At 48.5% G+C, this 26,162-nt stretch overlaps 1 protein-coding gene across 1 annotated transcript in view; it reads right to left on the reverse strand.

The window, feature by feature from the left end:
* Positions 1–22,476, reverse strand: part of Lpcat1 (lysophosphatidylcholine acyltransferase 1) — a 55,688-nt gene extending 33,212 nt beyond the window's left edge. The window contains exons 1-3 of the mRNA XM_029468612.2: positions 22,204–22,476; positions 4,901–5,043; positions 347–561 (exon numbers count right to left, since the gene is read on the reverse strand). Of these exons, the coding sequence (XP_029324472.1) occupies positions 347–561; positions 4,901–5,043; positions 22,204–22,338 (493 nt within the window). The 5' untranslated portion in view covers positions 22,339–22,476. The remainder of the gene's footprint in view (positions 1–346; positions 562–4,900; positions 5,044–22,203) is intronic.
* Between the last annotated feature and the right edge of the window lie 3,686 nt (positions 22,477–26,162).

The following is a 26,162-nucleotide window of genomic DNA, read 5'->3' on the forward strand; positions in this document are numbered from 1 at the left end:
CAGAAAGGCCTTGTGCTACATCAAGCCATTCAGGTTTTGTGATCTGGCCAGCAGCCTCAAGACACCGCTGCTCCTGATCTGTAGGGGTCACTGGTGCTCAGGAGCAGCTGCCCAGATGCTCAAGAGACCCTGAACTGCTAAGATTCAGGAAATGAATGCTTGCAAGACAAGACTTCAGAAATGCATCTCTGCACATGTCAGTACTGATAAATGAAGGAGCTCATGCTACAGGGAACCACAGTGACAAAACCAGCATAGTCAGGGCCTGTCAGTGAGACGGTGTCTCACCCACTCCTGCGGCCTCATCCACTCCCACGGTCTCACCCACTCTCAGGTGCTCACTCACTTCCCCAGATTGGGATGTCTCTGCTCTCTGCCTTCATCACAATGGAGGACATGGTCATGGTGACTGGGATGGCATCAAAGTAGGAGGAATGTGGAGCCAAGGTGAGGATAGCAGCCTCAGTAGGCAGGGCCTGCCGCCCCTTCACAGCTACACGGTGGAAGCCGCCAGCAAACCACATGGTACGCATGATGGCCTTGAGCAGGAAGTCCACGACCCTGTAAGAAAGAAATAGACAGCATTGAGTTCCTGCCACGGCACAGGCACGGAAGAGGCAAGGGAAAGGGATGCTGCACTCTGTCCCACTAGAATGCCATGTAGAGAGGAGGGCACCTGGTTGTCAGTGGTTAATCAGGTCTAAGTTCCTCTTGCAAATCCTCTTTCTGGGAAGAGAACTTGACCCTCCAGAAAGTCCTCAACAAAAACCAAGAGGAGGCAGGACAGGGGACAGACTAGGTCTCAGAGACAGATCTACCTGAGAGGTGCAACAGGAATTTCAGATAGTGGTTGATCTGGATGTCCCAGGAAGCCAGCACTACCCCCAGTATGGCCTGACCATGAAGGGCTTAGAGAACTGAGGCTGAATTGGGGGTTTTGACACTCTTTCTGCCACAAGCAAGAAAAAGAGATATTGAAACTGCAAGAGAAAAGAAAAAGAGAAAAGAAAAAGAAAGAAGGAAGGAAGGAAGGAAGGAAAGAAAGAAAGAAAGCAAAAACAAAGGCTGTAGTCCAAATGCAAAGCAAAGAATGTATGTAATTTAAAACTTTAAATCACAGGGTGTGGCTAGGATGCCACAGACAGGGGAAGTTCCCCAGGATGGAGGAGATAACCTTTCTGAGGGTAGGAGGTAGGATACTCAAGACTTCAGTCTCACAGTTGGGTGACACTGCATCTTATCAGCCCAGGAACTGAGTCCCAAGGAGCTCTCAGGAACAAGCCCCTCCTCGAGCTTCCTGTCAGACAGCCAAGAAGCAGCAGGAGGCCCTGGCTGCAGGCCTGACCCACCCTGGGAATTCTCTGGTGGTAGAGGAGCCAGTCTAGTGGTCAGTGCTACCAAGAGGCAGCACTGTGATTTTTATGACACTTGTATTTTGAAAGTAACTTAAAATAAGCTTCCTTTTAAAAACTGTGTCAGTCACTGAGATTTTCAGGAAACGTCTGAATGCTACCAACTTCATTCAGGAAAAAAAAAAAACTGTCTTTAACATCAATCTGTTCACAACAGTTTTGCTGTGCAAACGTAACACGAGCCTGAGTCTGAATGAATCTGCTGCTATAACTCAGCAGAACTTTACTCTGCAGCCAGTTATTTTAAAACCTGCCTTTTCTGTACCACTATAACTAAGGCTTCTTATTACTATGTCTCCTTCCAGAAGTCAAAAGCACCCATGAGAGCCAAAGGCCACAAATCCACTGAGTTCCCATAGATCCTGAATGATGGTGTCTAGGGCTTCATGTGTCACAGCACTGTATATGTAGGTCTAATGTACATGGGTGCACTGCACATGACACTCTGCACATATGCACCCATACTCATCTACATATTCTCCAACTTGTACAATCAAATGATTGTATGTACATCATTCTCACCTGTGTACATATGCATGTGTACATGCACATACATACACACTCCAACACATGTACGCACTCTATACATATGCACATTTCAACATGTACACACTTGCATACTCCTAACTATACACACATATATAGTACAATAGGCATACTCCTACATGTTCACAACACACTTATGTATGTATGTATACTCCCACACTGAAATATACTCCATCATCTTCATATATACATGTGTACATACACACATACTTTTACCTGTGTACACTCATACATGTACATATAGCAACATATACATAATACATATTTCAGCATCTAAACACATATCCATACTCTCATCTAAATGCACACTCCAACAAGCACACACACACACACACACAAATGCATATTCTCATGTATGAATATTCATATATGTACATGTATGTATATGTTTCATAGTGTGTACACAGGAGAGGCCAGGGGAGGGGAGCATGGGGAGGTGTGTGTGTGGGGGGGGGGGGAGTTCAGCCTAAGTCACCCACTTTGAAGATGGTCTTGTTGCTCTGGGACTCTGGAGTGAGGGAGGAAGGAAGAAAGAAAAGGGGTGATCAGGACCTTTTGTCACCAGGCAGCATATGGAGCAACAGCAAGTGTCCTCAGTCCCTTGTCATCAAGAGCCAACACCTGTTACCCAAATACCCTTAAATCCACTCAAACTAGCTTCCCAGAATAACTTCTGGACTCAGTTGTAAATGTAACTTTTATTTGCCAGATGTAATTGTCACCTCAGAGGCTTACTGCTGAGTAAGCCCACACTTTCTAGTTCTGATAACTGACCCAAACTAACTGATTCAAATTGGCTTCTCTTGGCTTCTGGCTGAATTATTCTGCTTGGTCTCTAACTCTGGCCATCTGTTTTAACCTTCTAAAGAGCAGAACATTGTCTGGCTCATTCTGTCTTCACCTGCAACCTGTCTCTGTAAACCTGCCATCCCATCTGCAATGCTCTCTTAGGTCACCTGTCTTTCCTGTCTGCCATAGTGAGAATTGGGTGTGTCCCATTTCTGACTCATTCTGTCAGATCTTTCTCTGATTCATCACTTTGTCTGTCCCTCAATTAAACGTCACTTTCAATCATAGATGCATCGTTCTACAAACCAACTTTACCTTCGTTGTTTAGGATTAAAGATATGTACTAAGGGCGTGTCTGTATTGTAGCCAGAGGAATTAAAGGTGTGTCTGTATTCCAGCCAGATCACACAGACCTACCTAGAAGGTCTTTGAATGTAATTCCCTGACAGAGCAGCCACGGTGCTGGATTAAAATTCCTCTATACTCAGCATGCTCAAAAACAGGATCTGGTTTGACCTAGATTTGAAGTGCTTGGTTGTATTTCATACCAGACTCATATTTTATGGTCTTTTGTCTTTTAAAGGATAGTCACAACAAAGCATGCCATTTAGAGGGTTGGGAAAATCTCAGATAAATGAAGAAGTGAGAGCAAGCAACAACTTCACCCCCGACCAACCTCACTTACAACTCATACTGGGTGCTCACAGATCTTCAAGTCTGACTGTGATCTAACATCCAGAGAGCTGGAGTTTAGACAATGAGGTCCCCTCTTGCCTCTCTCCTGAACAAACATCTAGTGCATGAGGCCCTCACAAGAAAGAAAGAAAGAAAGAAAGAAAGAAAGAAAGAAAGAAAGAAAGAAAGAAAGAAAGAGAGAGAGAGAAAGAAAAAAGGCTGGGCCGTTTGGGTGAACACTCAGCTCACAGAGCGCCAAGTGGTGACATTTTAGGCTTTGGGGCCACAGAGCCCCACCCACCCACACAACTCATGTCCCTGTGAGAAAGTATAGAATGTTTCAGGGAAAAGTTATTTGCATAGCAGTCAGATCTGGCCTGTAGGCCTCTCTGTCTGAGCTGACAGGGTGCTCTAGAGACATCAGCAAAGCATTCTTAGAGCTCTGGGTATGATACCTGTGTCAGGTGGAAAGACAAAAAGAGAATCACTTAAAATGTCTATGGCATCTTTGACACTGTGATTGGTTTAACAGAGCTTCAGTTTGGCTGTGTTCTCAGCATACCCATCTTCAGACAGATGAGGTTCATGTGTATCTAACACTTATAGGCACTGGGTCTGAGGGACACACAGCCTATAGCGACAATGTCCACCATTCAGGAGGCATGGACTGCCGCAAAGTCCCAACTAGGGCAGGACTGTCTGGCCTCAGCCTATTCTAGCCAGAGCTTCATCTTTATCAAGTCTGGTCATAAAGCAGGCTTAGGTATCAAATACCAGACTCGGTGCAGGCTTGTCTACTTTCAGTGACCCCAGGTGGGCAGGGTGTGTCAGCTACAATCTGCCATTCAGAAGGTGCTCTCCTTGAAACTACTTTAAATATACCTGGAAGGTGTGCTCCTTCCCCAGCCCATGGCACCCACAATGTGGGGGCTGAGGCAGGGACCTGTGTCACTGTGGTGCTGGGTTACCTCAGCCTAAGACCTGTCCACTCAGCCTAAGCAGATTGTGTTCTGCAACTCCAGAGCTGGTTTAGGGTGGCCTGGGAACTCTGGTTTGAATCATAACACCATCAAGAGACAGAAGTAGTTCCAGAACACAGTAGGCCATGGTGGTGGGGAATCTCTGTGCTCTGGGACATGGGTATAGCAGCCACATAACCCAGAGAACTCTGAAGATGAAGCCTAAAGACCAGAGCAAAAGACAGGAAGGAACAAGCTAGTTTCAAAGGAAGCAGCAAGAAGATAGCATGTCTTAGTAAAAGCAGGCTTAGAAAGGAAGAGAGGGGCCACACTGGTGAGCAGTATGCTGCCTGGTGACAAAAGGACCTGATCACCCCTTTCTTCCTTCCTCACTCCAGAGTCCCAGAGTGACAAGACCATCTTCAAAACGGGTGACAATAATCACACGTGTGTGTGTGCGCGCACACACACACACACACACACACACCATGCAGACTGCCAGCCAAGAGAGCTACTTACTTCCTCCATAAGGCCAGGGGCTGCTCTGGCTCCTTATCAGGAGGTCCCAGGGAAGCCAGGAGTGCAAAGGGCCAGGCCAGCAGCATCATGAAAGCAGCGAACAGGAGCCGGATGGGGAACAGCGTCAACGTCATGAAAGCCACCTGGGAAAACAGGTGTTATTTTTTAAGCACTCCTTCTTGAGAACAGGTTGGAGTTGCCTGTACCCTGGCAGAGCCAGGTCACAGCTAGACAATGCACTGTCATCCCTGTGGCTCCCATTCTCCACTTCTCACTAAAGACACGGAGGGGACACTTGGGGAACAACAAGGCGGAGCTTGACTGGCACTTAGCTCTGCTCCGACTCTGACAGCACATCCATGCAGACAACTGGCGCCCAAAGTTGGAGCCCAAGCACCCAATGCTGGAGCCAGGCCCCCATGCCTGTTCAACACATAATAGCCTCCTACCTCTCCCTAACAACGTTATGGTGGGGCTGAAGATGAGTTCAACCCCAGAACACAAGTAAGACAGCTAGGCGTGGCAGCCCAAACTTGAAATTCCAGCACTGGGGATTAATGGGACTCTGGGACTTACGGGTCAGCCAGCCTAGCCTACTTGGTGAGCTCCAGACCAGTAAGAAACCCAGTCTCAAAGTGTCCAGGGAATCTCAGCTGAGGTTGGTCTCATGGCTTCGACGTGTATATATGTACTCATGCAGAAACTGTTGATGTGAACAAAGATAGTATATGCAGACACAATATTGGTGAAGCAGTGAGGGCTAAGCCAAATTGTAAGACCAACCTGAAACCAAAGAGCAGAGGAGTCAGGGCAACTCTCTAGCCAGAGCCCAAGGAAGGCATGGCTCACTAGCCAGTACTCCCTTCGGGGCAGCCGGAAGCTACAGGATCAGGCTGTTGTTGTTGCCTGTGTCTCTGAGTTTGGAAGACATGTGGTGGGAGCTCAGCTCTGTGGGGCAGAGCCAGATGCTGCATTAGTGGAAGGTATTTTTCACAGCCTTAGAAATCAGTGTAGACTTGACACTGAGAATTGTCCATCTATGTTCACACCTTTTAAAGGCCCACCAGTCGCATGTGGCCTGAGGACAGGACAGATCCAGCTACCAATATCTACTCCAACACATAATTCACTCACTGGGGCAATGATTACATATGGCATCTCATAGCTGGCAATGACTCTCCAGTCCCACATAAGCCAGTAGTGGGCTGTCTAGTGGCTTTGGAGGTAAGAACATTATCAACACCTCTCGCCTCTATTTGGGATTTAATGCTTATTCTTATGCAACATGCTAAAGTGCTGTGGTCAGGACTCCTCTAATGTCAGGTGCTTGGTTGCAATGCTAGGAAGTAACCTGCTGGGGCTTGTGTTTGTTGGGGTGCTGTGAGGACACCTGTTAGGGCTTGTGTTGGGGTGCTGGGAGGACGCCTGTGAGACACCTCTAATACCCCGCTGACCCTGTGCTGTTGCAACTGCTGCTTCCTTCTGACACATCCCTTCCTAGCCTCTAGGATTTCTAGGATCCCAGCTTTGTAGACTGTGGTTTTTTTCCCCTGGGTTAGTCCTGTTTATTTTCCATGAGGAGTTTTCCCAGAAACTGTCAGCAGGCTTCCTGACATTGCAAAACTTGAGAGTTGAGGAGCTAGGCCTCTGCAACAATGTTGCAGAGGCCACAACACTGTTAACGGTTGTGGGGAGAGATGTGAGCTAGAGAGGAAGCCCTTTGCATCCGTGTTTTGCGTGGGAGAAGGGAGCAGACAGACCTCAGCAGCTCTGCAGTGTGTGGGTGGCTTCATGGAGTCACAGAGCACAGCATGCTAGGGAGGGGTCAACAGGCCTCAGGTGTCCAGACCACCTAAGTGTTTCCTCTGTATTCTGTCTCCATCTTTACTCAATGCTGGCCCTCTAGTTTTTGTCTGTACTGCAGGGAACAGTGAACCCTTCTCCAGGTAACTAAGGCAGGACTGAAGGGGCCTGCCACAGTCCTTCTAGAACCTACTACTATACCTTCTGCACACATCTCAAGCTACCATCTTCAAGAGGACTCTGCATAGCCACTGGTCTCTAGATCATCAATGCCACCCTGGTGCAAACGAGTTTGAACAGACTAGGGGACCACAGGCCATAGGAGAGGCTGATGTTTCTGAGGCACTTCAAAGGGAAATGGCTAGCCTGAAGACTAAGACAATATTCAGAGTAGCTGATTTTGCTAGTGATTGTGCCGGGTATGGGGAGAAGCAAAGCTGTAGGCAGCCACAAAAGTCATTCTTAGAAAGTGAGGCTAGACCAAAGAGCAGGAAAATGTCAGACAACTTTCCAGATGTCCTGCCTTCCAGGTGTGTGAGTCCACCACCAGGGCAGGGTCTTCCTCTATCAAAGCCTGCAAGGCACCTTTTCTTGCTGTAGCTTATGGGATTGAGAACTGTTCACATCAAGAGCATGGGATGCCAGAGGGAAGCTGGGAAGAAGACAGGAGTCTACTTCCCACACCTAGGAAGTCCAGGTTCATGTTGGATGCCAATTTGTGGCATGTGTATGAGAAGGTCTCCAGGGCCCATTTTACCAAAACCACACACAGTATGGCTGCCCACCAGAGGTTAGGAAGCAGGTAGAGACTGACTACCCTATACGGGAACTGGTCCCCTCCCCTGTGAGCTGGAAGTGAGTAACTAAGCCACAATTCAGTAAAGAAGCCCGAGGCTGTGTTGATTTAAACTGCCCTCTGAAGGTTGATTATAACCAAGCAACCCATTAAGGGAGATAGAGACCAGATGAACAGGCACTGGTATACACACACAGTCCATCACAGCAGAGAAGACAGTCTCAATTAGATTTTGAGAGCCCCGTTGGGAGGGAGGCTATGACCTGTCTCCAACAAGAGGATTCTGTCCAACAGCATCTATCCCATGAAACCTAGGCTCCCTGTGTGGCTGGGCCTGGGTCAAGGACAGGAGGTGTGCAGTACCCAGTGTAGCAAACATGGACACAATAAAAAGTAGCAAAAGCAGGAGTCCACAGGGCAGGACAGCAGGACAGCGCTTCAAAGCATCAATGAAGACAACAGACACAGGGCTGGGGCTCAAGGGTATCTGCTTCCAAGTATACACACACAAACACACAAATGTTCAGTGACACAGGCAGATACACAGTCACACACCCATTGGTAGAAACTGATACAAATTTACATGCTCATACACACCAGCATATACACGGACACACTCATATATGCACTAAACATGTACATATAGACACATGTACAAACATTCCAATTCAAACAGCATGGACACATTCATATTTATACACACACTAAACACAAATGCATATATATACATGCATACACATATACCAATATACATAATATGGACACATTCTATTGAACACATATACATACACATAGATATTCATCTACACAATTATAGACAGAAACCAACACATACAATATGGACAAATATTCAAACACATATATACAATACTCATGAACACACACACACCAATATACACAATTCATATACACACTGAACACATACAGTGCCATATGAACATACTCACATACAATGACCACACTGCAGTTAAACATGTATACATTGGTATACATCTAAGTCAGTATGTATAACATGGGCACCCTGAACACACACAGTTACTCATGTACACACATATACTAATACACAACATGGATATGCATTCTCATACACACTGAACACATGAATACTATCTTAGTTAAGGTTTTATTGTTGTGAAGATATACCATGACCATGGCAACTCTTAAAAAGGAAAACATTAAATGGGAGATGACTTATAGTCTCAGAGGTCACATTATTGTCATAGCAAGCAGCATGGCAGCATGCAGTCAGACACGGTCCTGGGGAAGGAGCTAAAAGTTCTACATCTTGATCCACAGAGCAGAAAGAGATTGCTACACTAGGCCTAACTTAAGCATATAAGAGACCTCAAAGCCTGCCTTAATAGTGACATACTCCTCCAATGGGGCCACACCTACTCCAATAGGCCACACCTCCTCATAGTGCCACTCCCTATGGGTCACACATTCATACACATGAGCCAATGGGGGCCATTCCTTTCCAAACTACCACAGATCCATAAATACCCTTTACTCTCTCCGCGGTCCCTGGTAAATACCTCTAAACCAGCTCTTACACATGAAGCTGGTCACTGCTGAACACTGAGCTACAGCACCCTTCCTATGAAGACTGTTTGTCAGGCAGTCTCCTATAGATACAGGGGTAGGATCAAGGAAGACACGCAATGACAATAGGGCCCTGGAGTGGTATTTGGGGGCAGTTAGAAAGACTCAGGCAAGAGAGTGATGGATAGCAAAAGGAAACCAGGAGGACCAGTTCCTGAAGGCCAGCAGGACAAAGACCAGCAGTAGTCAGATAATTCTTAATAGCCTGGCCCTGAGCCAACAGGATGGCTCAGTGGGTAAAGATGGCCACCCTTAACAATCTGAGTTCGATTCCTAGCGCTTACATTGTGAAATGAGAGAACTTACTCCTTCAAGTTGTCCTCTGACCTCCAAACGACACATGTCACTGTCATACACACACACACACACACACACACACACACACACACACACACACGGTAATACATTCTGGCTCCTTAAAAAAAAAAAAAAAATCAACCAGGGGTCACAGCCACACACTCTCATGAGCAATCCTTCCTGGGAGACTGCTAAAGGACTCCCATGCTTGTCTAGGGGATCAAATGTAAGCCAGTCCAGGTTGATAGCCAAGGTCCCATTCTATCCCTGCCCTAGGCTGGCACCACAATGACCCAGAGCCACTGGCAGAGGGTGTCCCTGCACTCTGGAGGTGATCATTCTCTCTGCCCTGCTGACTAGTCTTTGGGCAAGGCTCCTTCCACATATTCACTCTCAGTAGTTCCACAGCCTTGGTCACCCCCACCCCTCAGACTTGAGGGTCTCTCTCTGCTTACCAAGGATGTGCCAGGTCTACTAGGGGACTACCACTCCACCCCCTGACAGGGCTACTTCTGGTATCCCTGAAGAAGAGCCTGGAAGGGTCTAGGACAAGTGCTTTCTGCTGCATGGTTCCATGCAGAAGGTGATGCCTTGTATACTCAGTGGGAATGTGGGTAAGTTCTGTCCTCTGGGGAGCTGCACTCCTCCATAGATCCAGGAGACAGTCTGTGGCTGCCAACTTTAATGTTGCTGGTAGCAGCAGAGCTGGATGCCACCCTAGGGGCACCACTGGGGGTCAGGTGAGTCTAGGTTCTCTGTGGGACAGCTGAGGGTGGAGCTTCAAGTTACACAAGGCACCAAGGGAAGAGCCGAGGTAACAAGCGTAGGGACATAGAAACAAACAGGGATGGCTCCCCAGCTGCCTGGATGACTTCAGCATTTGGGGCAAACACAGCTCAAGGGTCACAGAGATGTCCAACTGGAGGAGTCCCAGACAGGTGCAACAGTCTGGAGGACACAGAGACTGGGCAGGGTGTTAACAACACAGCCAGCAACTTAGCTGGGACCACAGCAATGAGCAACACCCAAGTACACCCAGGCCAGGCCAGGGCGTGCAGAACTATAAAATAAACCAGCAGAGATCTAACCATCACACTCGAGCAGTCACCATAGCACACAGGTAACAGAGACCTGCTACCAGTCCCTAAGGGGTTGGGCCAGAAGGTCCAAATGTTACTTCCTCATCCAGAAATTCAGGGTAGGAGCTGGATTTGCTCAGGGATTGGTGGGATGGTATGCAAAATGAAGGGCTGCTGGGGCACAACACACAAACCCTCACCCACCCTAGAGGGAAACACACAAAGGACTGCCCTAAATCCTCACCTACCCTAGAGGGAATGAGAAACACAGGTGGCCTCAGAGTGGAACAAGGCAGCAGTTGGTCAGAGCCCAAGGCAGGGGTTCAAAGAGCAACAGGAAAACCACTTGGGGACATAGCAGGCACCAGAGCCGGAAACCACTACTCTTCTCAGGACACACACATCTCTGACATGCTAGCTCATAACACAAGGACAGTACTACTACAGTGGCATCACCCTGGACTTCCTTTACCAGTGATCAGGACACACACATCTCTGACATGCTAGCTCATAACACAAGGACAGTACTACTACAGTGACATCACCCTGGACTTCCTTTACCAGTGATCAGCAGGGTAACTAAGTCACCAACATGGTGGCTGAGTCTGTACTCCTCCTAGGGTCCCCTCCCTCCCCAAAGCACAGCTGTCCTGCCCCACAGGTCCTATCCTGGGGGACAGACAACCACAGTTGTCTCTCTCTTAGCAGCTCATTTTGATTGCTCCTACAAAACAAATTCAGAATGCAGCCCAAGATGGGCCTCTGCCTCTTGGGTTTGGGACTATGATGGTGGCTGAGAAGGGGTGGAAAGATGGCTGCAAACGTCATGTGTTCCTGGTCTAGATGACCCCAGCACAAGAAGTAATGGGTGAGACATTATTCAGTGCCAAGTGACAGCAGCCAGAAGAGGGAGTCTGGGCCAGAGCCCTGTTGGGAGCAAGGCTGACACTGAAATGACTGAGTCCAGAAGGGAAGACAGATCTGCTCCCTGTGTATTCCAAAAATCTATCCTCGTAGGCTGGTGGGCAACCTGCACAGCTCGAGGCTCTGAGGATACAGCATTAGGCTTCCCAAATGGGTTACAGAAGAGAGGTAAAAACTCCAGGGATGTCTCCAGGGCACCTGGGGAAATCAGCCCTGGGGTCAATTGTGGGCCAACACCCCAAACTGGTAACTAATGACTAGTGTCTGGAGCAACATAAAAGTAAAACCTACCTACAAGAGCTACTACTGCCCAAACCAGAGAGGAAAGACACAGGTAGTTTATTTTATCCTTTACTGTGAGAGTACACGAAAGCTTAAAAAAAACAAACAACAACAACAACAAAAAAAAACACTATAAATCACGCACATATTTCTCAGCTTTAACCCCAAGGCACACTGCTGAAGCCTACAGCCCACAGCCACCCAGAGCCCCAGGTGACTACATCTAGATCCACACTGTACGGAAGCAAATAAGCAGAGTAGCCAACAGGTGACCCCTGCCCTAGGCAGCCCCAGTACTTTAATTAGGTCCAGAGTGACTCTGTTCCTGTTGAACAATGGCTCTGAGGCAGGGAGCTTTCAATAGTCATGTCCAGAACCAAACCTCAGGAAGTAGAAGAGGAGAACTCATCTTAAGCTGCTGCAGGCAGTTTCTCTTTACCCAAACCAGCCCTATCAAGCAAGATCCTCTGACCCTAGCCTCTTTACGAGAACAATCCCATAGCACCTGCCTGCTGCTCAAGTATCCTATATACCCCAGAGCCCAAGATGAGGCTGGACACGGGACAGGGGACATCCAAAGGACACTTCAGCCGAGTTATTTACACTGAGTTCATTTGTCCGTTTCTCACTGGCATGTTCCTGTCTTGATGGTCTTAGACCCCCGACTGTGTAGTGGGCTGAAGTTTTCGGATGCTCAGGCACAGCTAGAAGCGTCCACGTCTCCACCAGAACTTTCCTCAGAGGCTGTGCTCGTGGCTATTTATAAATACTTCTTAGTTCTCCCACTCAAATCTAAAATTAAATATAGCTTTTCTAAGATGGAGCTATTTTTTTCTTCTAAGCCCTCGGTCCCAACTCCCCAGGTCTATACTGGGTCTACCCAAGGGCTATCCAATGAAGTCTCAGCCTATCACCCAATCCAGAACATTTCTGATGCAGACTGATCGGAGCCTGTCTTTAGGGAAACACTCAAAAACACAAATCACCTTAGGAACCACGCGCGCAATTACAGGAGTGATTTCCTAGAGGGCTGGCCCTGCTACTCGCCTTTGCCGTCCCGTCCTCACAGTCACTTTGGTCTTACACAACCCCTAGCTTCAGTACACCAGAAGTGTGGGACTCTTTTTCACCAACCATTGTGGGTCTGCTGGGAAGATCCTACAAACTGTTTTTGTCAGCTCTATCCTCCCAGTTCAGGCCTGTGTATAGTGCCTCACTGCCGGGACACACATGGCACTGTTGAGGGAAACATCTTTGGGGTGGTGCCAGAACACCCTGACATTTGCCTCAGATTCTGGGGACACTGGTGTGTGATCACGGAAGGCTGCAAGCTAAGTAAGGGCAGGCTGCACGTGTGGATGTGAGGGTTGGTTTCCCTTGTCTGTGGTTCAGTCCTGTTTTCCCTGTGGCTAGCCACACATGGTTGACCTCTTTGCAAACTACAACCCAGGTTGGGAACACACCTCTTCTTGGAGATACACTATGACCATGTCAAGCGTTGAGTCAGGCCCTAGAGATGGCTCTGGAAGCCCATAATTTAACAAACAAGGACCTGGGAAGTCACCCTCATTACAGGCTCAGGTCTCCTCTTGGCATTTTTATGCAGCACTACCGCCTGGCTATTCACTCCCTGAGCACAGCTGTGCTCCTATGGGAAGCTGCTGGGACTCTGTGCCCACTGAGCAACTGTTTATCCATCTAGTTCAGCAGGCTTCCACAGCACAGGTAGTGACATCATGTGACCATGTCTAGTCTATGTGGGGCATTGGGTAAGCTTCATCCTATACGAGCCCCACATAGCAGGAGAGGCTACATAGCTGTCTATCTCAGCACAACCCACCCCCAGCAGGGAGGGTCCAGGCCTGACCCTAATATCTGTGCAGTCAGAGGAAACACTACATAATCACACAGTGCAGCCTTTGGAGGGAAAGAAGCAAGGCACCAGACAGACAGACAGACAGACAGACACACAAAGGGAGAGTAATGGGAGGCCTGGAAACTCCCAAGAGCAGGCTCTATCAGAGACACTGCAGGGTCAGAGATGACCTGAGTTCTCGAGTTCTAGATAAGCTCAGAAGAAACACCCTAAGCACACCCAGGTGTGGCCTTCTCACTTGGAAGATAAAGAAATGAGCATACTAGAAGCAGTCATCCTACCTGAGGGTGGGGGGTGGAATAGGTTCAGGGAGCATCCCAAGGGCAGATGAGTAAAATAGGCTAGGTGTCAAGAGACCCCTCTGGGCCTGCCTCGGTGAGACAAGACCTTTCTAACTCTACTCTTTAGCCTCATTCTGGAGGCCTCTGGGCTTTGAGAGCCCTGTAGACCTGTGTGCTCAAGGTCAAGAACTTGCCCAGCCCTTAGAAAGGCTGAGCTTCCATCAGCTCCGTGGCTTGTAGATACAGACTCCTAGGCATGCCTCCCTCTGGCCAGACTGGACTGTCTTCTCCCTTCTGGGAGCCTGTGGACGGAACACTTACTTAACCAGCCTTTACCCACATGCTGTCTGGACAGCAGGCTTCCTAAAACAGCAGCACAGAACCCCATTGCTGGCAGACCCCTGTACTAATTAATAAATGGGTGATGTGACTCTGAGAGGCCTCTGCAGTGACTGGCGGATTCCAGAAAATGGGCAGAAGGCAGAATCCCAAACAAAGGTGCAGCATCCCACACAGAGGTGCAGTGAGTTCTTAGGTGCAGTAAGGGCCCAGGTTGGGCGGCATACATGGCTCCTCAGGACAATGCTTATTCCCTGACTCAGGACCATCCTGGCAGGCATCTGGCCTTGGTCTGGCATCAGGGGTCTCTCTGGGCTTTCCTCTCTTCTTCCTACAATTGTCAACACAAATCCTCCCCTTGTGTCTCTGTGTGTGACTGTGCGCGTGTGTGTATGGAGGTAGATGGGTGGTGGGTGGTGGCTCTGTCTCTCTGGTCCCCAAGTTCTGTTCTGATAGTCTTGTAGCCTAAGAGGTAAAATACTGCAACAATATAAACTGTAGCTGGGGTCCTGCCAGGGTGGCCTGCCACCCAAGGGCTCTGCCCAAGCAGAAAGGTCTAAAGACATACATTTGGGGGCTATGCACTGCCTTCTAAGAATGAGACGCAAAAAAACAGAAACTGGTCCTAAATCCCTCTCCAGAGCCGCAGGGACTCATTGGCAGTTGACCTACTTTAGGGAGCACTAGAGAAAGGACTCCCCATAATTACAGTCCTCCAAAAGGGAGCTTTCCAGGCACTCTGTTCAATACCACGTGTAGAGATAGCTCAAGCTACCAGGAACAGGAGCCCTGGCAACAGCTTCCCAGGGCCCGCGTGCCTGCAGGAGTCCCAGGCTTCCTAGGGGTGAACAGTTCAGTCTCAGAAGACTAGAGAGAGAACTGGAATTAAAGGGCTTGCTTTCTGCTGGCTCCCAGAGATCCTAACCCTAACCCTGTCCCTGCTTGCTGAGGACGGTGGCTCCCAGAAGAGGTACTTCAAGTATCAGCTGTCAGAGAAGTGCCTGTTTCTTAACATCCTTGGGTCATTCCTGCAGGTGTCCGGGACATGGAGGTCCTGTCTAGGGATACCAGTCATGATGAGCCATTCTCTCCCCAACCCAAGCACCATTTTCACATTCTAACTCTACTATTGAGATGTAGGTGAACTCAGCAGCACCGTGTCATGGGGGTTGGAACCCATGAATATCAGACAACAGAGGAGGGGACCCTGGGAAAGCTTCAACAGTAGAGGTCTACCATGCAGTGGAAGAGACAGACCTGAGAGTTATGTAGGGATTCACTCTGGTGCCATCTTCCTTGAGGAGCCAAGACTCAGCTGGATCCAGGAGACAGATCCACCCTGATCTGTGGCTGTCCCAAGACCCATTGAGTATGGTAATCACAAGCTTCATGCTCCTGAGCATTCTTTCATTGGCAGGCAGGCTATTTGGAAAGAGGGAGGCTCACACGCTCTACTGTTGGTAGGAGGGCCACCTAAACAACCTGTGTGGGTGGGAACCCCCTGCCCCAGGAACTCCCCTCCCCGTACTACCTGCAGACGCAGAGGGTTCCCCTAGTACATCTCATCTGTTTTAGCTGGCAGGGGAGGTTTATGGGGACTGTGTCCCAGAGATTGATTATTCTGCTGAAGGACAGGGTCATCTTGATCCCATGCCTCTGGAGAGAAGGTTCCCACCTCACTGACCATAGGAGCTACACAGTCTTAGGGTGCTGGCCAGAATAAAGAGGTCTGGGAGGCATAGGGGAGGATGAAGCCTGTTTGGAAGGGGGCTTAGCTTTTGGGAACTTAAGGCCAGATGTGAAAGTCAAAAGAAAAACCAGCAGAACATATTACAAAATAACCAAGGACTCCTTCCTGTAGGTGAGAGACTTCCTGGCATAGGAGTTGTCACCCTTACAGGATAATTTGACAAGCAAAATATCAGGGTTTCTATTCCTGCACAAACATCATGACCAAGAAGCAGTTGGGGAGGAAAAGGTTCATTCAACTTACACTTTCCACATTGCTGTTGACCATCAAAGGATGCAGGACTAGAACTCAAACAGGTCAGGAAGCAGGAGCTGATGCAGAGGCCATGAAGGGATGTTATTTACTGGCTTGCTTCCCCTCGCTTGCTCAGCTTGCTTTCTTATAGAACCCAAGACTACCAGCCCAGAGATGGTCCCACCCACAAGGGGCCTTTCCCCCTCGATCACTAATTGAGAAAATGCCTTACAGCTGAATCTCGTGGAGGCATCTCCCCAACTGAAGCTCCTTTCTCTGTGATAACTCCAGCTGTGTCAAGTTGACACACAAAACCAGCCAGTATACAAAAATACTGTAAAAAACTCCTAAAGTATAGCACTTGCTGCCTGATCCGGCTAGAACCTAGCCCATAGGCATCTCTGCACAAGCCCTCCTCTCCACAACACAGACAAAAGTCAGTCCTTGCCTTCCCAGACTTTAGGTCAGTATAGTTCTATGTCTACTAGACAGTTAAAATTATGTTTTAAAAATGCCTATAGATGGCAAATAAGTTCTTAGGAAAAATTAAGTCACTTTTCTGACTCTAAAGCAGATGCAACTGAACAGTAACATGCTGACTCAGGAAAAGAGCTGCCCACAACATTAATGGTCTGCTCCAGTGGCATTTCCCGGGTTAAGTCACAGCTAATAGTGCCACCTATGACATTGGCAGCATGCTGAAGGGCCACCACATGGAAAACAGCCCAGAAGCACATTGGTTAGCTTTAACTCATTAAAAAAGAAAAAAAAAAAAAAAAACTGCCACGGTGATACAAAGTAACATAGGCTGCCACCCCAGCAAAACATCACAAACGCCCCACCCCCAAAACTGGGTACTTCCCTCCAGGCTCAGGGCTCATTTCCACAATAATTCACATCTAGACTACAGGTTAGAGTCTTCAGGAACTCCTGCTCAGGAGTGGTAAAGATACTCTAACATACTGCAACAGACCCACAAGGACTGAGTGCAGAGCAGCAACTTCGATCCTGGTCATATGGGTTGGTTACACGTTTTCCTGGGTTATGTCCAACGAAACTAGACATGGAGGAGCCCCATCAGGTAAGAAGAAGGCTGCCTGGGTCTGGCATGCTGGAATGCAGCTCCGAGAGACACGATTTGATGGAAGATTTGTTTGGACACTCAAGCCTCATGGGTCTGGGAAAGGAAGCCTGGGGAGCCTTCTCAGACACTATGGGAGTAGATAATTGGACTTGTGGGCATTTTGCTGGGGGTGGGGGGCGGCGGCACAGGACACAAGTGCCTGACAAGGGCAACAGGTGGGTCCCAAGCCTAGGGTCTGCAGCTGGGTCTAGATGGCCACCATTTAAGGCGCAAAATTCCCGATCTTTAAAAGCACAGGCTAGCATAGAGATGGCTCACTGATTAAATGCTTGCCACTCAAGTGTGAGAAACAGAGTCTGGGGTCCCCCGAGTCCAAGTGTCTCAGTTAGGGGTTCTATTGCTGCGATGAAACGCCAGGACCAAAAAGCAAGTTGGGGAGGAAAGGGTTCATTCCATGGCTTACACTTTCCGATCACAGTTCATCATTAGGGGAAGTCAGGACAGGAACTCAAGCAGGCTGGAACTGGAGGCAGGAACTGATGCAGAGGTCATGGAGGAGTGCTACTTACTGGCTTGTTTCACATGGCTTGTTCAGTCTGCTTTCTTATAGAACCCAAGACCACCAGCCCAGGGATGGCACCACTCACAATGGATTGGGCCCTCTCACATTGATCACTAATTGAGAAAATACCTTACAGCTGGATCTCATGGAGGCATCTTCTCAACTGAGGCTCGTTTCTCTCTGACGACTCTAACTTGTGTCAAGCTGATACACAAAACCAGCCAGCACACCAAGAAACTCTCTAGCAAGTATAGCAGCTCACCCTTAACTTTAGCCCTATAAGCCAGAGATGGGGTCCCCAGAGCAAGTTGACTAGCAGAATGACCATATTGCTGAGTTCTGAGTGTGATGAAGAGACCATGCCTCATTAAATGAGGTGGAAGGGCTACTGAAAATGACTCTTGACATCAACCTTGGGCCTCCATCCACATGCATGTGCACCGACATGCTCACACCCCGACAGAAATGGGGACACACACAAACATGTACACACACATGAAAAGAAAAAAGGAAAAAAAAAGGAGAAACATAATTCAGTTGCACAAAAATATAGTTGCATCAGGGTTGGCAACAGACTAAGGTTGCCACAGGGAGATACGTATGGAAGAACAGAGCAGCATCCAGGAGCAGCCAGCAAACAGCCTCAGGCTCCTGGTCTGTTCTTCGAGTTTCAGGTTGCCATGTGCACTAGCATATGGAAGTTACTAACGCTACCTGCTTGCATGGAACTGGCACAGACCTAGAGGGTTGATGGCTGAGCTGGGGTTCCCTGCATACCTCTTAAGTCCATTTCACAAGTTAGGTACAGGTCATTGCTACTTGTACAGGTCACTGCCCACTTGTAGATGGAAAGGGTGACATTCGATTTAAACCAAAAGGCTGGAATTACAGCCGAAAAAGAATACAATGTAAGACACCAGCCAGTGGTTCCCTCTGGAACACTATCCCCCATGACGCCAGCTGCATCCAGCAGGGAACCACAGAAAGGAGAGGTCTTGCCATCAAGCAATCTGGAGGCCAAGATGTGTGCTCTGCTGAACTCTGGGAGCTGTGACCAAGGCCATGAGGGGGAAGCTCTCCACTGTCATCTCTTATCTGTGCTGTGGGAAGTGCTATTCTACCTAGGCCTTGTGTGGAGCCCAGTGCAGAAAACGTAAAGAGCACAGTCCACAGCAGAATAAAAGTCAGCTGCTGCTGCTAACACTAAGGAACATGAAAGGGAAGCCCACAGAGGGACCACTACAGGCTCGCTACAGATAAGGATTCCCTGTAAAGGCAGGCAGACATCTACACTAAGGTACACCACACTTCTGTAAGAGACAGTCAGTTCAGAACCTAGTCCTTTATACCTTCATCTGAGACTCAGGAGGGCTAGGTACTGTGCAACCCAAGCCAGCTACTCCAGTATGTCTCCTCCTCCTCCTACAAATCCTCCCTGTCCAGTGTTTCCCCAGTATGTCTGTTGTCCATAAGACTGTAGAACACCTGTACCTCCAGGCAGCTTGATGAGGTGCAACAGGACGGTTTAAATACAGACCACCCCTCTCTAAGTCTCCTGCAGTGGCCAGGTACCCAGAAGGCAGGAGGAGTCCTCAGGACATTGCCATCCTTGTGCCCACATGCCTGGAGACCAAACATAAAACACCAGCCGTCTACAGGAGTGGCAAGATGTGTGCTGTCAGGATGGCATCACCATTCCTCCTGGAGCCGGGTCACAGCCACAGCCCAGCTGTGCACTGCTGTAGCACACTATGCCACGCATTGTCTTCTGACACTAGAAGAAAAGCGGGCTATATGAGCCTCCCAGTCTTTATGCAAATTCCACTCAGGGCTCTGAAGTTAGTTGAGGTCACCTGACCTCACTCACCATCACCTGGGATGAGCCTGGGTGCTGGGGGTTCACAGCCTCCTCTGAACATGCCACTGACCTAGGACAGGGCTCCAGCAGAAGGTGGCTCTGCGGTCCAGGAAGTAAACTCAGATCTCAGTAAATTTTAAAACTGGGGAAACACATCAGAGCTGGGACAGGAAATGCTTGTACCACAGAGCCCATGGGAAGTACCCCAAAAACCCTGTGACAGAAAAGCACTTGATGACTTCAAACATAACAAACTGTAAAGTTTTTTGGCTGACATGACAGCCCAAGGCCTTCTGAGGCTTTTCCTTCATCTGTATCCTTGCTGTAACAGGAAGCAGCGAGTACTTCAACCCCAGTGTACAGACCTTAGCCTGTTATTTTCTGTCCACTAAATGCTTAAGCTGCTTGCTAAATCTGTAGTTAAGTGACAGATGGGCTGCTAGAGGCCGAGGTGGCCTGTGTGTCCTTAATCCAAAGCTATCCAGTAACTCCTCCCAGGGCAGTTTAGAGCCACTTGGAGTTGGAAGTTTCTGTGCTTCAGCCTTAAGGGGAAGCTGGATTCCCCCCCCACCCCCCCAAGGACAGGTCATCTACCCATCCTCTATAAACTACAAAAGCAAAGGCTCGGCCGGGCGTGGTGGCGCACACCTTTAATTCCAGCACTCGGGAGGCAGAGGCAGGCGGATTTCTGAGTTCGAGGCCAGCCTGGTCTACAAAGTGAGTTCCAGGACAGCCAGGGCTACACAGAGAAACCCTGTCTTGAAAAACCTAAAAACAAAACAAAACAAAACTAACCAACCAAAAAAAAAAAAGCAAAGGCTCTGCAAAGCATGTTTTGGGGAACGTACAACAGAGAATTCTGAGGGCATTTATAAATATGTTCTTTAGCCACAGGCTGTAGACACCCAAGCAGTTACACACACTAATGTTCTGGACACGGCCTTATGGACACATGCTTTTGAGCAACAAAGACCCAGCCCTAGAATCAGACCAACTGTGTTAAGATTGTGACAAGCATGAATGCATAAAGAATGTGGAGCTAGGTTTCTGGAAGAAAGATACTTCATCCAGACTAAGTTGAGGCAGTGCATACAGAGCAGGAAGGGACAGGAACATAAAGTAGGGGGGTGGAAACAGTGTGAGGTAAACCAGGAGATTAAGATGGGGGTAGGAACCTACCAAGATAGGGTAGAGGCAGACTAACAAGGTCAGGACTGGAAAGAATAACTAGGAATGGGTTGTTTACGGTGATTAGGGTGGGATGGGGTATGATGAACCAGGAGGGACCTGGCTTGGGAGGGGTCCCAAATCCACACAGGCAGGCAGCAGATCCGGGAGGAAGGAAGACCCACAAGTGACGAGGGATAGAGTTGTAGGGTAGGGGGTTGTGGACTGAAACTGAGAGTAACAAAGTTCAAATATGACTGCACCCTAAGCCCTCCTGCTGGGCACAGCCCCAGGCAGTGAGGACCAACCTGACAGCAGCAAAGGCTTCAGGAAAAGCCCCACGGGCTCCAGACACAATCAGGAAAGAGGACAAGACCTGGGGGCCAATATGAGGCAACCTTTACTTTACACTGTGTTCAATTCTGCTGACCATCCGTTCCTACGGGTGATAACTAACCCCACTGGATGCTTTGAGCAGAAACCGGTGCTTGGGAAAGTAATAATTTCAACAGAGTTTACCTTAATATTATGTCTGATAGGTTACACATTTAAAAACACCATCTCCTCCTAGAGCTGGTCCCTTACAGTTGGAAATACTACTCTGCCTGTAAACCACAGAAGTCGGAAATTGTGAGCTCTGCTCATTACTCAAAGAAGGGTCCCAGAAGTGACCACAGCAACACAGACCTGGCCCCAGAGTAAAAAAAAAAAAAGGTCCCACGTGCCGGGTCTCACGGTGAGAGCCACAAGAACAGATGGCAACGGTGTCTAGATCCAGGTCCCCGCTCACTACTAGCCAGCCGCAGCGCACAGGTTTCCTCTCACGTGGGAACTATGTTGTATAAAGTTGATACCGGGCACAGCCAGCCCAAAGGAACATCACTAACAACCGACACAGTGTACTAGACACAGGAAACAATCTGCAAACATGGATGTGGAAATCATCCTACTGGGTTATGCCAGGGGCCCCGCGCGTCCGGTGCTCCAGATGACAATTCTGGTTCCGACACTAGGCCACGGAGACACACAGTAGGCCTCCTAGCTGTGCGGAGACGCTGGAAAGGGGCTGCCTGATGCGAGGACACCCCCCACCCCCGCCCACCTCCAGGCCTCCTGCTGGCGGGAACCCGCGCCAGGCCTGGGATGAGGGTGCAGGGCCCAAGGGATGGAGTGCAGGGTCCAGTACCGAAACCAAAGAGGGTGTAAGTCGGCGTGCACGCAGGCGGCGGGAAGCGGGACCCTGGCGCGGGTTGGAAGAGTGCTGCAGGGGAGGGGTGCGGCTCACGGAGGACCGGGCGGCGCCCAGCCCCTCCCCACCGCATCCCGAGCGCATCCTGGATAGAGTACAGCAGCGCTGCGGAGAACCCACCTGGGCCTTCTGCAGGGCGCTCAGTCGCAGCTCGTGCACGAAGGGGTTCCGCCCCGGGGGCGCTAGGCGCCGCGCGTCGCCTGCCCCAGAGCTGGAGGAGGGGGCGGCCCGCGGCCCGCGGCCCCGCAGCCTCATGGCGGCCCGCGCCTGAGCAAGGAGTAGAGCAGATGGAGCTCAGCCGACCGAGCTCAGCTGAACGGAGCCAAGCACAGAGGAGCGGAGAGCTGCAGAGCTAGCAGAGCGCGCGGGAGAGGGCCTAGGATGCGCGGCCGCCCGGAGGCGCAGGCGCGGGAGGGGCGGCGTGACGTGGGTGGGGCCAACGGGGTGCTCCGCCCAGACCGCTCTGGGCTATGAATGCGCCTGCGCGTCTTAAGGCTCTTGGACTTCGGGGAATCCTGCGAATTTGCATGTGTAGGGAGACCTTAAAATTTGAGTCTCAGGACTCTGAACTGTGCAGGCCAACTTCTCAGCGCAACGCTGTCCTCACAGGCAGCTTCCTTCCCCTAACCACTGAAATCCATCAGTCGCCATCGAGGGAGAAGATAGGTTAGGGGACCCTAATTTGTATCACACCATTAACTAGGACTCTAAATAGCCTTTCTGCTAAAATGTATACGTTTGACTCACTGGGTGCCTTTTGTACTTTGTATCCTGTTTTAAAATAGGATACAAAGTAGCTTTCTGATCAAAATGTATACATTTGAAAAACTAAAATGCCTTTTGTAGCAACACCAGGTGCTTTTATTTGTATAGCTCATAGAACCCTCAACAAGTAGGTACTGGGAGACAGAGGGTCTAGCCTCAGTAACCAGACAGAAGAAAGGAGCTAAATTCTGCCTAATTCCAGATACCCTTGGCTTCCTGCCTAACCTCCCCAAAGTCCAAACTTCCTGTGGACACCAGAGCTCTCAGAGTCTCCACCACATCCTCTCACAGAAGCCTGTACATAGAGTGACCAGAGCCTCTGAGAACTCCTGACAGAAATGTGAGCATACTCTGTTTTGAGAAGTTGGCTAGAATGAAAATGCTCGCACAGATCTTGTCACTTCAAAGCTTCATCTTGTATTGGACATGTGATGTTATCTTGATATTCCCTGTCCCCTCTGTAAAATGAGCCATGAAGCAGCGACAGTACACATAGCCTATCCTCTGGGCTAAGAAGGCTGTGGAGATCCTTAAGGACTATGAGCAACCTTAATGGGTTTTTGGTTTTTTGTTTTGTTTTTTTTGTTTTGTTTTTTTTTTTTTTTTTTTTTTTTTTTGGTTTTTCAAGACAGGGTTTCTCTGTTTAGCCCTGGCTGTCCTGGAGCTCACTTTGTAGACCAGACTGTCCTTGAACTCAGAAATCTGCCTGCCTCTGCCTCCCCAGTGCTGGGATTAAAGGCATGCGCCATCACACCCAATCTTAATGTTCTGATATGTTGTCCTGTGGCCTAGATTCCTCTGATTCTAGATTTTAATTCCCATTTGTTCAAGTCTCAGACACAAGAGTGTAGCATCCAAGGATCTTCAGCTCCCTGTCAAGAAAACCCCAGGGCACAAAGGCCTATCAGGCTTACAAACAGACCTTTAGAGGAAGGAAGACAGGCAGACCAGGTGCCACCTGAAGTCTACAAGCAAAGAAGCCTGAGGGTATCCTGGGCCAGGATTTCTGTAGCCTCAAAGCTGGGTCTTAGAAAGCTGTGAGCCGGGCGTGGTGGCACACACCTTTAATCCCAGCACTCGGGAGGCAGAGGCAGGCAGATTTCTGAGTTCGAGGCCAGCCTGGTCTACAAAGTGAGTTCCAGGACAGCCAGGGCTACACAGAGAAACCCTGTCTCGAAAAACCAAAAAAAAAAAAAGAAAGCTGTGAACATCTTGTGTAGCTGTGTTGACCCAAGTCCACATATTTTATGGAAAGAAAATCTTTTGCAGATGATCATGATGACTCTAATAGATTTGTCAGGACCCATCCAGTATTAGTGATGTCTTTATGAATGGGAGATTTGAATGAGGAGACAAAGGCAGAATGGGGGGATGCCATGTAAGACCAAGTTTTCCTGATTGAGGATGTTCAGCCACCTGAAGCTGGAGAGAGAGCTGGGAGGACCCTTCCTTAGAGACATCAGGGAGAGGTGCCTCTACCTTGATCTTGGACGTTTATCTTTCTGAGATGTGAGAGGATGCAGCTGTTTTTTCATCCAGTTTGTAATCAATTGTTCAGAGCCCCAGGAGGTTCACAGTACAGTATGAGTCCCCAAATGGATTAGGGAGGAACCATATCCCAGCCCTGCAATCTAAGCAAAATGAATAGGCTAGGCAGAGTCAGTGTCCCACTCCCAGGAGAGGACTTGTCTGTACCACCTGCCCTGTTCTACCTTTGAGGAAGCCCCATCGGAAATGTGACCTGGTGGAAACCCACAGTGTATCCTTGGGCCGATGAGGCATGTTTGGAGGAAGGAAATGATTTGTTTAGAGCAGGTTTTGGTGAGACACAGAGGCCAGAAAATAACTGTCAAAAGGAAGACATTCCTGCTCACAGATCACAGGAGTGGCAGAGTGGAAACTGCAAACCCTTTTATAGCTGTAGTGGCCGGAATTATTTCTTTCCCTCTCCTTCACATTTAATGTGATAGTCTTTCACTGCCTTTGAGAGGTGGGAGTGCAGATTGCTGGTTCAGACCTTTCTTATTTAATACTGTCCATTTTCTTATAAGCACGGCTTTGTCTGCATCCCACACATGCTAGCCTGCCAGTTTCCCACTTTCCTTCAGTTTTTAATTTACTTTCTATTGTCCCTGGTGGTCTCTTTGACCCATGTGTTGTTTCATTAGCTGGATATTAATGTCCACATATTTGGGAAGGTGCCAGGCACATTCCTGTCATTAATTTTAATAACTCCTTTGTGGTCGCAACACATAGGCTCTGTGAACACATTAGATTTGTGGCCTGTAATTATGCATTTGGGGTGGAGTGTTCTGTGAATGCTGGTGGGTTACATCGTGCATGGTCTTGTGCAGGCTCTACCTCTTCCTACACTTGTATTACTTGTTCTGTTAATTATGGAGGCAAAGCTTATTTGAGCACTTTTCTATTTTACTTCTGAATGCTTTTAGCTCTTGTTTTCTGTATTTTGCAGCATTGTCATTAGGTGCAAACATACTCAAAGGGATTGCTTCTCCACTAATCAATCTCTTTATCATGATGGAGTCTGATGGTCATGCTTCCCCCTCTTGTTAACATATTTTTCTTTTCAACCAACCTCAAAATCCAGTCCTTTTGGCATCATTATTTAGATAAATGGGATTGGTGGTTCAATCAAAAATTCTGGCACTCAAGAAGTTGAGACAGGAGGAGCTCTGTGGTTTTCAAAGCCAGCCTAATGTACACTGCAAGATTCTTGTTTTTTTTTAAAATTACCCCTCATCCAAACCAAACCACACCATACCACACCACACCAAACCACATCAAACCACATCAAACCAACCCAAACCAGCAGCATTTATATCCTCTGCATCTGAGATGCCAGCAGACTTAGGGTTAGATCTTCAGTTCTGTTGTTAGCTTTCTGATTATCTTCTCTGGCCATGCTTTGTACTTTTTCTCTTCTGGACCAATTCAGCAGGTTTTCCCTTATCTCTTACCATTGGCTCGTCAGCTTTACCTCTTCATTAACATTTTAGTATCTGTTTTAGGGCTTCATATGCATTCTCTGATGGCATTTCAAGCAGTATGATGTCACTTTATATGTGAGACTCCCTAGCATCCACTTCCGTTTCTTTCCTTCCCTTCCCACCACTGCTCTTGTGTATTTTAACTTTATATATGCTAAACCTCTATTATTATTTTTGCTTTTAACAGTCAATTATCTTTTCAAGATAATAAAGAGACTTTTGTACTTATGCCAGTGGTCGCCTTTTAAACTCATTCATTGCCCTGTGCATATCTTAATCGTCTTCTTGTGTTGCTTTCCTTTGTCC

The sequence above is a fragment of the Mus caroli genome, unplaced genomic scaffold, assembly GCF_978045245.1.
Source record: "Mus caroli unplaced genomic scaffold, Mus_caroli_1 scaffold_15, whole genome shotgun sequence".
NCBI classification, from domain to species: domain Eukaryota; kingdom Metazoa; phylum Chordata; class Mammalia; order Rodentia; family Muridae; genus Mus; species Mus caroli.